This window comes from Melospiza georgiana, chromosome 17 (genome assembly GCF_028018845.1).
Source record: "Melospiza georgiana isolate bMelGeo1 chromosome 17, bMelGeo1.pri, whole genome shotgun sequence".
In the NCBI taxonomy this organism is placed as follows: Eukaryota; Metazoa; Chordata; class Aves; order Passeriformes; family Passerellidae; genus Melospiza; species Melospiza georgiana.
Genome location: NC_080446.1, coordinates 143,015 through 156,326, shown reverse-complemented (window position 1 = coordinate 156,326; position 13,312 = coordinate 143,015). Strand labels below are relative to the sequence as shown.

General features: G+C 37.3%; 2 protein-coding genes across 10 annotated transcripts in view; one reads left to right on the top strand and one right to left on the bottom strand.

Annotated features, from left to right (window-relative positions):
• Positions 1-13,312, bottom strand: part of NCOA3 (nuclear receptor coactivator 3) — a 104,834-nt gene that overhangs the window by 18,799 nt on the left and 72,723 nt on the right. The window lies entirely within an intron of this gene.
• The window catches only part of SULF2 (sulfatase 2), an 83,343-nt gene that overhangs the window by 54,486 nt on the left and 15,545 nt on the right, over positions 1-13,312 (top strand). For 4 of the 5 annotated variants that reach the window (XM_058036112.1, XM_058036108.1, XM_058036110.1 and 1 more), the window contains 5 exons: positions 1,839-2,014; positions 4,383-4,511; positions 5,456-5,512; positions 6,207-6,336; positions 12,237-12,438. In XM_058036112.1, coding sequence (XP_057892095.1) covers positions 1,839-2,014; positions 4,383-4,511; positions 5,456-5,512; positions 6,207-6,336; positions 12,237-12,438 — 694 coding nt within the window. The remainder of the gene's footprint in view (positions 1-1,838; positions 2,015-4,382; positions 4,512-5,455; positions 5,513-6,206; positions 6,337-12,236; positions 12,439-13,312) is intronic. The other variant, XM_058036111.1, reaches the window with a different exon arrangement.

Here is a 13,312-nt window from a genome sequence, read left to right as displayed (position 1 = left end):
GTTAAGCTTCACTTTGTCCTTCATATGAAGATAAAGGAGAAAGAAGGAGAAGGAAGACTTTAAAAAAAAATCAGCTTTTTAATAATGTGTAATCCTCTCACCTCTGATCATTTTGTCTCTTTATTCAATGTGTAAGGTTCCTCATCTAAAGACAGGTACCCTGAGTTGGGTGGTGTGAACAAGCTGATTTTTTGCCCCAGAACCACTACTGATAAAGGAGAAGGGAAAGAGATTGCCTGAAAAACTAGACATCATAAATCTGAAAAATGTACCCTCTGATAAAGTGGTCCTACAACATGTTGGAAATAACTACCTAAATGTGTGGCTATTTTGATCTTGTAACACTGAGCTTCTGAGAGAAGAAACCAGCAGCAGCAAAAAGTGATGATACAGGAGTGCTAAGTGGAATGACCCCAGAGGAGGTTAAATATTGGAAGTAAATAAATAAGTAGATTAGTACTTTTAAAATTGTCTGCATCATGTAACAATGAGATTTCTTAATGCAAACTATGTATCTTCAACAAAATGTATGGATTCACTGAAAGCTATGCTGAAGAAGAATGGTTTTGCAGATTTAAAGGTGTTGCAATTTTTCTGCTTATCTCTTGGCATTCTTATTCAAAAAAGGTAGAACATAAAATTAGAGGAGTCCTCTAAGGCAAAAATGAGATTATGTAGATGGCATTGCATAAGCTTGCTACTAGTGTCTTAAAATTTCTGATTCAGGCAAATATGATCTCTGCTTCATGTTAATGAAGCTCTTTAGATGGATCAGACACCAGCATTAGGGGAAATGGGTGATTTTACCACGCAATTTGAATTTTCTGTTTAGTAAAAGGGTTTTGCTCTGGGTGATTCATGGCAGGCAAAATCAGTTAGGTTGGTTTTTAGTTTTAATTACCAAGTTAGCCCAATTTCCAATTTTTTTTTTCTACTGAATTATGTGTGTTACTAGTTTTTCAAAATTAAAAAGAAAAAACAAAACAATCTCACACTCAAAAAAAGCAAAACAAAAAAGAACAACCCCCAAAAAAACCCAAACAAAAATCCCCAAAACCAAAAACCCAAAAAAGCCTAACTAGCAAACAAAACAACCTGAAAAAGAACAAAAAATGAACTCCCAAATCAACACAACAGTTTTTCTCCTGTGCTAATGTTTTGCACCTGTGTGAGGCTCCACTTTGGTATCCCACCACCTTCTCACCTTTCTTAAATGAAAATGTCACATAAAAATTGATCTTTGATGCTGAAGTTGGTACATTTCACATAGTATCTTATGTAAATCTGTAGAAGTATTCACATTAAAATCTCCTCCTAATTCTCCATAGTGAGAGAGTATGACTGAGTGGTTTTTATCTGGAAAATATTTTGCAAATATTCTGCATAATGGGGAGTCATTTGTCTGAAGGCAAGATTGTTGAGTGCTGCCTGAATATGTGTGATGTGTTCAAAGGGCTGTCATTTTATTAAAACTGCTTGCTGCAAGAAGAAGGTAAAAGAGAAAATTTTGAAATGACAGCTTTAAACTTTTATCTCTGTTACTGTATGTATTTAGTACTATCTTGACAGCTGTCATGCAAAATACTGAACCCAAACATTTTTGAAATGGTGTGCTATTGTGTTTTACCTTAAAACAGAATTTTGTCTTGTAATAGCCACAATATTCAGGTAGTAAAATTAAGATGTGATTATGTATTATTCAGAGTGGTTCATTATGATAACTCAGTGCTATCTTTAGTTGTTTGTATGTTACACATAGGTGGAAAGTGATATGCAGCATTCCACACGTAGAGCTACTCAGTGGAATAAATTTCATATTTTGTTTTGCTTCTTTTCAGATTTACAATATGTTGGCTGAAACAGGAGAACTGGAAAATACATATCTAATATACACAGCAGACCATGGTTATCATATTGGACAGTTTGGGCTGGTGAAGGGGAAGTCCATGCCATATGAGTTTGATATCAGAGTCCCTTTCTATGTCCGAGGACCAAATGTGGAGGCTGGGTCCTTGTAAGTTCTTTGCATTTGTGTGTGTTGTAATGTGAAAACTTCATGTTCACGTCTCTAGTTGTATTGACCTGGCAGCCAAATGGAGGCACAAAATTCTGCCCATTCTGCTTAATTTTGGCAGAAAATTATGTCTCCTCAGAAAGCAGAACTCATAGCACAGGATGGTATAACAAACTCAAGGCCATTGTCTTTTTGCTTGCATGGGTGTGCAGCACATGCCACTGCAGTTTTGTGGATATAGTTGAAAAATCACTTTTAATTTTGTCCAAACTAGGAGACGCATTCTTTTGAGTAGTGCAAATTATACATATAACTGTCATTTTAAAGTTAAGAAATATACTGTATAATGTAGACAATTATTGCTAAACATTTGAGTCACTTGTTTCAGTTTATAAAGACCAATTCATATATTAACATCCAGAAAATATTCTGTTTGGCTCATTCTCTGAGACTACATGGTTAGAGCTGTTATTTGGATGCACACAAGCGTGCAGAGTATAACCGTTAATTAAAATGGTAGCTTTGATCAGCTAAAAAATTAAGTAAATACACTTTCTAACCAATTATTTCAGATAGCAAATATTTGCACTTAGGTAATGATTTTGGACAGAGTGCCATAAATTGCTGCCTAATATTTATATGAGTGTGCATGACTTAGCATAATTAACGCACACAGTCTTCCACACACAATTTTTTCTTCACCGCAGAGGAATGGATCTAGTGTATAATATGATAGCAAATATCATGTGCTGGTTAAATTCATTGATTCACACTATCTGAAGGCAGAAAAATGTTAAATTCTGTAGATGTTGCACTGTGTTTCTGATTTATTTTCAGCAGTTTTGCATGTGAAAAAACCAATATTCTCTAAAGAGCAGGGAGGGATTCCTCACTTGGGACTAAACATATTACCTCAGCACTGAATGAGTTTTGTTTGCAGCAGCCCAGAATTTCAAATGAACTGGAATAACCTTCTGAAAACCTGCTCTCTTTCACTTGGACTGCACTTTTTGGCCTTCCTGGAGAGTCAATGCTAACATGGCCCAAGTGACTGAGCTAGTGCCTCTGCAACGTATAAGGCTAGAGACCAGCCACATTGTGTCTACTGTAGTTCTAGGATCTGTACACCCAGATATCCATAAAAGCTCTGAAACTTTCCCACTGAATTTTATTTTTCAAAGACTTCTGAAGATGAAAACATGTTTCTGTTAGAATTGAAAGAATCAGCCTGACAAGATCTTAACAGAACAGAGCCTGTCACAGTAGAGCAAATAGGAAGAACAGGATATAACACCTTGCAGAGGGAATACATCAGAAAATAAATTGGTCTTCCCTCTCAGCCTGATTTTCTTTAAATGGTAGAACTTCTGTCATCCATCCTGTTTTGTGTGAACCTTATGTTTTCCCCGCAGAATAATTGTTATGACTCCCTTTTGGTACCAGAGAAATTTTAACAGCAATACCATAGCAAGTCATTACTAACCTCTCATTTCAGTTACCAAATATGCTACATCATAATTATTAGTAATTAACATCAAATCAGGTACATCAATTTAATTAATCACCTATGTTCTTGTCAGTCCTGCTTTGCTTACTCTTTCAAAGATGTAGTAATTTTAAAATAGTATCTCATTAAATAGTATGACTTTAACAGCTTTCTTCTGTCCTGAATTTCAGCTGGAATTCTGCACTAATATTTATTGCAGCCCATCTGGCCCCATCCTTTCTTTGTGCCTGTACATCATAACAAAGTAATTCTACATGCTTTTTCTTCATAACTCTTCAACCCTATGCTGCTTTTTTCTTCATCCCTTTCCTTTTTCTGTCTCACACTGTGAATTAACAGTCACTTTTAGTTGTTACAAGTGCCTAGCAATATATTTCTCACATTTTCTTCAGAACATGCCTACTGTGATAGGAACTGAAGTGCTCATTTCTATACCAGATTTTGAAACAGGTAAGCCATGTGCTACCTACCAAATCTACTTTTTAAGAAAGTCATCTTTATTAAAAAGTAGATTTGGCATATTTGGCAGGCATTTTCATTCTGTAAGACACCCAAACAGTTTTTCCAATGGTTTTTAAACTGTCTTGTGCAAAAATTAACTAACTTTACCTTATGAACTACTTTGCTTTCTCAAAAATGCTCTGTACTAAAGTTTTAAATATTTGTATTAGTCCCCTTGAGGTTGTGCAACTAATCTATATATTATATGTTAATTCCCTTCATGGAAAAGAATCAGAATGTGTCCTTTTATTTGCAGGTGTCACAAAATAAGCCTTTTCAGGTCTTTGGACTCTGTGGAAGCTGGAGTCACTTGGTATTATTGCCTAGACTTTAAACTGTTTTGTCTTATTTTTTCTTCAGGAATCCTCACATTGTGTTGAATATTGATCTTGCACCTACAATTCTAGATATTGCTGGATTGGATATTCCATCTGATATGGATGGTAAATCCATTCTAAAGCTGCTGGATTCTGAGAGACCGGTAAATAGGTAAGAAATGAAAATGTTGCATGGAAACATGCATGTGTTTGTACAAGAGACTGAACAAGTGCTCAGCAGCATGCAGAAAATTTAAAGGAAAATGTAATAAAATCACCATCTGTCTGAGTATATAATTCACTGGAAAGTCTGAAGACTATTTGGCATATACAGCTCACTTCAGTTATTTATTTTCATTTTGGCATGTTCATATTCTAGATGTATGGCATGCATGGCATCTGTACATACTAAATGTAGTCTATGTAGAAGTGAGAGGGCTACACATGAAGGTCTTTGGCTACGTAAGTTATATATTTAAATGTCTTCATGGCATCATTTGTAGCAAAGCATTTTATATTGAATATTTATTAGTAAAATAATTGAAGGCAATGGTTGTGTATCAGACTATAATATAAAGACAGGCTAGCACTCAAAATTGCGGTTTTTATTTAAGACTTCCCATCAGTACTTTCATTGGAAAAAGACTGAGGAGGAGAATTAGACTTGATGGAGAATCCTTCGAAGAGAAAATCAGCAGAAAAAGGGAAGGAGAACTATTTGCTTTACAAGTAGCTGGGTGGAGGGAAAGGGGGAATGGAGCAGATGCTTTAGGATAGGATACTTTTTGGGTAGATGCAGGGTAAGAGCCCAAATATGAGTCAGGAAGTCCCGATTTAATTTGTGATCCTTTGTGAACAAAGAAAATTCAGTTAATCTCTTGTCTTCAACACGCTTATGTTGAAGAAATTGTCTTGTGAATTTAGTTCCTGTGAGAGAAATATATCCTGTGCTTTTCAGTGGAGAGGCATAGGTTCCTGCTTGATAGAGCTGGATGTCCTCTTGTGCAGTTATGTGGCATGTTTCATGTTGGAATTAGCGGTGGGACAGAAAACTGGGGCATAAATTGGTTACTGGTTTTGTGGGAATTGCATCTTCCTCTCCTCGTTTCCTCCCAGGTTTCATTTAAAGAAAAAGATGAAGGTATGGAGAGACTCGTTCCTTGTGGAAAGAGGGTAAGGAAAGTGTTAATCACAAAGCCCAGTCATTTAAATAGAAGGATGTTGAATAGCTAAAGCCAAAGCAGCACTCTGCTGCAGTCTAAAGCCATTTAGCTGTGCCAGCAGGGACACGGCTGCAGTATGCCTAATGGCAGTGATTGTGTGATTGTAGAGAATGGATGGCCTCTGCCTACAGCCTGCATAAATGTGCTCTTGTGGTGGGGGAAGGGAAATTTACTTGGATTGAGAGATGGGAAGGCATCCCAATTTGCTCTCAGCTGCTGTCCTCCAATCCTCCTGCTTGTATTACGGGATTATGAACAACCCTTCCTCTCTGCATCTTCATCTCCTGGCCATTCCCTCTGCACCTCTGCCTTAGTACATAAATGGGGGCGAGAGGGGTTTCCAAAGTGCAGCCCTGTAGAATGTGATGTGGTCTCTCTGTATTGACAGTTGTCACTGCCTAACACTCAGGCATGTAACAGAGTGTCTTGACTTTATATGTTTTTGTATGCTTCCTGAGAGTAGGACATGAATAACTTGTGTTTTATTGGACAGGCTAAATCTAGTTTCCACTGGACTGTTACATTTTGGCTACCAGAGAGGCTATGGACATGGAAAATAACTACTCCTCTGAGTCTTTTCAGCTAACTGTATTTGTGTGTTGGAGTTAATATTAATGTAAGAATATTTTTTTTTTCTTTTCCAGTAAACTGCTGCATAAAAGGGAGAATGAGAAGGTAGATGCCCAAGAAGAAAACTTTCTACCCAAATACCAGCGTGTGAAAGACCTCTGTCAGCGAGCTGAGTATCAAACAGCTTGTGAACAGCTTGGCCAGGTGGGGCATTGTTATCCCTGACTGCAATTAAGCAGTTGTAATTGGGCTAAGCTCAGCACCTTCGTTGTGTCAATGTTCTTCACCTCATCATCGATGCCAGTGTATAAATCAAATGTCTCGTTCTGTGACCTTTACTCAAATCTTTATTACAGCATTTATGAGATTGACTGTCAGTCAGGAAATTGCTGATTCAAGTGTTCTGTATTGATTCCTGACTACCACTAAGAAAACCGCGTAGGCTGTTTTAAAGTTTTATTTTCCAAAGAGAATGTGGTTTGGGATTACTTAGTGCTGAGAAGCTACAATGTACATAACAGATTGGCTTTTTAAAATACATACAGTTTGCTTTGCTTCAGATTCTCTCTTTCATTCTTTAATTCATTTTGTTGTTGCTACTTGAAATTACATATATAGTAATGGGAAGCTAAAATTCTGTTAACTCAGTATATCTCTGCTCTTAACAAAAACACACTGGGAAAACACACATGCAGTTATGAGTGTATATGGGCATAAAGCTCATTGACTGTGTGTCATTTCCCTTGTTGCATAATTGTTTTGGGCAGATATGACAATATGTTCATTTTAGATACAAGTTACATAGAAGAAATTAATGGAAAAAAACCAGGATATTATCAATATATGGTCTTGACATACACAGGAGAGGATTTTATGAATTTTTCTGGGCAGTGCAAAAGCAAAGCATGGCTATCTCCAGAGAATTCACCACTCTTGGCAAAATTGACTCTGTGTCATTGCTCTCTCATGCAGGTGTGGGCCAGAGAACCCCTTTCCAAGGACTGTAATACATTCTGTGGACAAAGGGGTGAAGGTAAATGGGCCCACATGCTAATGTGTCTGTTATCACACTGGCATTACCTCATATTCTGACAGCCCAGAGGGCTGTCAGGATGAGTTAGTCTGTGGAATATAACTGTTCTTGCAGACATGATATGAATGACTTACCAAGCAATAGTCAGTAATGGGCTACTTAGGCTGCAGTAGTTAATTTTTTTACTGTCAAAGGCCAGACTCCATACTTCTGGCTTTACTGATCATGTAGTTCAGTGCACCTGTGAAATGAGTCCATTGTTCCTTAGGTGTTGGGATCCAATTTATATATATAAGAATTTTTCAGATGTTCTTTTCCTCCTGTGGCTAATATCTCAGATTTAGCACACAGAGCAATTACAATGTTCTGTATTGTAAAACTACTAAACTTAAAGGAATACTATATGCAGTAATTTATTGTCATCAGAAGTCTTGAGCTGGAATTTTAGCTGAATGGGAGCAAGCCATTGTTTTATGAATTTGCAATGTTATTTGAGGAACTTGAAGAAAAGTTATTTTTTCTACTACAACATTATCCAGTAAGTAGGATGAGGAAATATAGCTTTCCCCACTGCCCTCCCACTCCCCATCACTATTTTTCAAGAGAAGTATAAAATGTCAACTCCATAGTCAAAATTACCAATAAATTCTGCAGTATAGATGTGCTATTAAGAGATGCTTGTGCTGCATCCTCATTGTCAGGAGACAGAGAGGAGAAGAATTGTTTTGAGCAGTTCGGTCAGGCATAATAGGAAGTGATAGGATGAAATTAAGCAAAAAAAAAAAGAAATTTATGTTGCACGTCAGAAAAAATTGCCAAACAATCAAGTCAGTTAAAATCTGTGAAAGGCTTTTAAGGTATTCTCAATCCTTCTAACCTCTACTCTAGAGAATATGTCCTAGTAGTCTATCTTAGTAGTCTATCTAGACAATAGGAATGCTGGGAGATGAATGTGCTTATTTGAGGATAAATTGTGTCTAAATATGGGTGCACCCAAAATGTCTTTAGAGTGAAGGAAGTCTAACTTCTCAAACGACAAATGGGTGTTGTCTGTTTGCTGGTGCTGTTCATAGCTCTGCACAATAAGTAGAATGAGCCCAAGCTAATAACATACCACTGCCTTGAGGAGTTGATGTTATGCAGATGCAGTGGTTATTTAGCAGATGTCTTCTGATGCTGCAGGACACTATATAACAGTACTTGGAGTGTTCAGTATGAAAAGTGAATTTTCATATTCTAATGCAAAGATAAATACCCATCTGAGTCAGAATTAGTTGAAAGCTTGCTGAAGTCATTGGAACTCTTTCTTTTGACTTAAACAAGTTTTGGGGACCTGCTATTTCATGTGCAGAGAAATCTGAGCAGTCCCAGGGAATCTGAAGTGTGAGCCCGAGACAAAAAGCACAAATGGAGATCAAAGACTCAGAAGGGGAGTGAAGGATAAGAGACAAGGGCAGAGCTTAAAGGAGAGGTAGAGAAAGGAGAGGTAAATAAAGCTTTGAATATGAAATAGAGAATTTGAAATTCTGCTTTGTGAGCATGCAAGTTTGTGAATACAGGTCTACTGCCACAAAGTGATTTTTGCAAATCTCTGTCACCCTCCTTAACCCATATTTGTTTTGATAAGAGAGTAGCAAGATCATGGAGAAGAGGCTATTCATAATGTCTAAAACCTTGTTTCACAGTCCACTATGTGGAATTTTTTTGACATCACTAATGTATGTAAATTCTTCTGAGAGCAATGGGAATCTGTGTGTTGCTATATTTTCTTTTCCAGTTATTAGGGTTTGATGTGTGGTAGTTATTTGCATCCAACAAAGGGTGACTGTAGAGTCAGATGAAAGAGCAGCTTAGCGTTTATATTCAAGGATTTAAAAGAGATGAGCTCTTCCCAAATGAATTAAAAAAGAAAAAAAATTATCCTAGTACCTAATGGCTTCCGCGAATTTTTTTTCTTTTCAGTGTAGTTTGGCCTTTCATCCAAAGCTGGCTGGTGAGTGGAAGCTGACCCACTTTTATCTAGTAGCCTGCATTAATGTGCTTGTGTGGAAGCCAATTATGATACCAGCATTGCTCTGTAGAGTATTCCCAGCAACACGTACTGTATCATAACAACTGCTACACAAAATCTCCCTTTAAGTAAGTTGCCAGTTTTGTGCACAAGGAAGAGAAAAGATAAACATTTGGTAAACATGCAATACCTGCAGCAATGCTGGTTGCTGTAGGGAATCTATGCTGTACATGTGAGAGCTCTCAAAATTAAAAGACGGTAATTTTTTATTTATCAGGACCCGGCATAGTACAATAATACTGCTAACTCCTGAAGAGAAATAGTTGCCTGATTTCACATTATTTCATTTTCAAATATGTTTTATTTTTGAAGATTTATTTACATGCATATCTGATACAAGTAGAAATTGCCTTTAAATAGCATTAGAAGTATCATTTTATATGACAGTTTTCACAGGAGAACATTGAAAATGCAAATGTTTGCACTTTGTTTCTTTCAGGTGTTCTGCAAATTAAAGGTTTGACATAGAGTCTTCCCTCCAATTGCTTTGTACTATGCCAGGATCATGGAGGGATACTCTCTTTTGTAACTGGCCTTATGATATCATAAGTAAAAGCACATCCTTTACTTGCTTGGTGCCCCCAGTTCTCTCACATGACGTGGCATACCAGTGATGAAAACTATACTGATCAGTGTGTGCTTCCTTGGCAGTTCAGAAAAGGCACCTCTACATCATATTCCTGATTCTATCACAATCATTATTAGTGCCAAGAGAAGAGCAATAGAAAAAAAAATTGCTTATATTTTCTCCTTTTTCTGAGGCCACTGTAGCTTGAGGTTGTATTGACCAGACCTAGGAAACAGTGACAGTTTTTGGAAGGAATCTTTTTAAAAATTAGATCCAAGACTTTCTTCCTGTCTTTTTTGGTTCATTGTTACTTTTGTCGTTAGCAGGGATATACCGAGGTTATACCGAATTTCTAATGTAATTTAGGTAGATCTGCACTGCAATCATTCAGCAGTGGGGCCTCTTAATGCATACAATGTGCCCTTCAGCAAAGTCATTGAGATGTTTTCACTGTAGCATACAGCTGCACTAAAAACTAAAGGATTTTTCCAGTTCACCTGGAGGGGAAAAAGGAGCGTCAGTCTCTTGACAAGAGATGAAAGAAATAGAAAAAAAACATTTTTTTCTGGCCACACATCAGAGTATTTGCAGTAATTCTCATCATGGCATTGAACTTGCCCTCTGTTGAAACATCATTTTTCATGTATTGAAATGTACTTAGAGCATAGAACTCTACTGAGCAGAAAATTGTTTGTTTATATATTTTCAAAAATTATATTCAGATGAAATGGGAAGCAGCAATAAACATTTTTACATCTCTTATAGTTGTAAAAGAAAGTATTGCTTTTTCTAGTAAAGTAAATTTTAGTTCAAAGCTCAGTCTGTACGTACATCAATCAGTGTTAGGCATTATAAAAGTAAGAGAGGAATTTATTCTTCAGATATTAATTTGTTACTGAATCTAGGTAAATATCTACTGCTTTACAGATGAAGATAGTGCTGCAAAAATCTTATTTTCAGTATCTCTCCTTGATTAACCAATTCATTGTGTAAGTTAAGCTAGATTTATCTGCATCAGAGCAAGGCTTGGGCTGTACAGGAGGCTGAACACAGATACAGCTCAGGAGACTGGGCATCCAGGTGTCGGAGGAAATCAGTAGGCACACTATAAAATGGATTGTTTTAAATGAGACGTTCTGCCACAGTGATAGGTAAATGTGGTGTTAATGGCCACTTCACTTTTGACTCCTATTAAAGTCTGATAATAAAAGCACAGTGATTTTGTTTTCTTACATGCATAGTACATGCTAATACATGCATACCTGCAAACAATGGAAAGAATGTCAATAAAAAATATATGCTTTGTTGTCCCAGCCTTTGCATACCTTGCTGTCCAAACTGAAGTGGCTGAGTCTCCCTCATAGAGCTGCAGGCTGCTGTAAAATATCATCTTCCCTGGAAGATGCTGCTGGTTTTATTTCTGTTCTTTTATTTGGAAAATTCTCAATTCTCAATTCCAGTGAGTCCTGGAGGAACTAGCTTACAGGATTTTGTAATAGGGAAGAAGAGGAACACTTCTCAAGACTCAACAAGAAGCTGAGTGTTTCTGAGAAACTTTTTTTAAAGCAGGAGCAACTGTAAGAGGTTTTTTATGTGTCTCTAAGCCTCTGTAGGTAGCAAAGTGTTGATAAATTATGGAGTAGGTGAAATAATTTTGTGATGTACCTGGGAAGTGAGTGGAACTTCTGTGCCAGGTTGAAGGCAGCTAAACTCCCTTGCCCTTGGTACAGCTCTGACAGCAGCATGAAGGAGCTGTGAGCAAGTTACTTCAAGGTTTTGAGTATCAGAGTGAATTGGAGATCGGGAACATCTAATATTTTCTGTAGCTGGAGTGCGAGAGGGAGGGGTTTCTCACTTCAGACATCCATGCAGCTCACCCTTATAAGTCAATCATCCCCGAAGGAGTTCAAGGACAGGTTGGATGGAGCTCTGAACAACCTGATCTGGTGAAAGGTGTCCCCCTGCATATGGCAGGGGAGTGGAACGAGATGTTCTTTAAGGCCCCTTCCAACCCAAGCCAGTATATGATTCTATCTGGAGAGCTTCCATAAAGCTGGAAGGTTTTGGTCCCACTGTGCTGAGAGTTATATAAGACTCTCAGGATTAGGATACGGCTTGAATGTCCTTGGTTTATGCTGCAGTTATGCTTCTGAAAGTTGTCGCTTGCCACCTTCATGTTTTTAGCTGTAGTATTGATTTTTAAAAGAAATTTCAGTTGTTCTGCCTCTAAGAGGCAAAATCAGAAACAAATGCAATGTTGTTCTGAAGTCTTGCTGTTTTGTCCGAAAATAAAATCTTACAAAAATCTGGTTTGATAATAGGTGATAGATGAGCCCTATTTTACTACAAGGAATATCTGATAAATTGCTGGAGCTGGCCATGAGACAGACCACAGTTGGGACAGATTTTTAATAACCAAATTCTTCTTCCAGAAATGGCAGTGTGTGGAAGATGCTAGTGGAAAACTCAAGCTGCACAAGTGCAAGGGAATGGCAGACTTGGCAGCTATAAGCAAAGGCACCTCCAATATTTTGCCCAAGTATTACAACAGGAACAGTGAAGACTGCAATTGTGAAGAGAATGAATACAAGCTGAGCCACATCAGACAGAGAAAGAAACTCTTCTCCAAGAAAAGTAAGCAAACCTACCACATCTTCTGTCTCTGCCTTAGAAAGCTGTTGTTTGCTAACTCACATAATTGTCTTGACAATCATAGGCATTTAATTGTATTAGCATATTTCCTATGTATCTCAACCACGAAACAGCATGTCTCATATTGGACAATCAGAGTTGAGAATATCTGGCTGTAGGAAGAATGTTTCGTTCTGGGAAATGCAGTGCCCATGCTGAAAAGGCAAATTGCGGACAGTGACATAAGCTGTGGAACATGAACAGTGTTATACAGCAAATACTTCAATTTTCAGTAGCTCCTGCAATGCTTGGAACTGTTACTTCGGTAATTTATTTTCAATGTGTATACTTTGTTATTGAGGCTGCTCGCTTCTAACATCCTTTTCTTCTGCTCAGTCAGCAGAGACAAGGCTGACTTTTAATCAGACATAACAGCCAAAGGGGATGACTGGTTTCCTTGGCACAGGTTAATGCTTTTTCAGAAAGCCCATTTTACTGACTCTGTGAAATCATAGTCAGACTAACATCTATATTTGAAGCATATAGTTTAATTATAGATTAGAGGTAAACAGCCACACGGAATTATTAGTTACTTGTAATGCTTCTTTCATCTCACTCCACAAATACAGAGCTTTAATTGTTTAGCAGATTAGTCTTTTTATATCATGACACAAACTTGAAACACAGAGTTTAAATTTATTTTCTCCCATTATATTTGTCTTGCAAGCTGATTAGTAGTTACTAAGCAAATTCTGAGTTGAAAAACAATTAGTGGTTCCATCCAGTATATTCGATGTTTAAATATGTGCTACAGCCAACAATCTGTAAAGAACACTAGAATTTGTACTTATTTAACTGATTTTTTTTAAGTCACAGA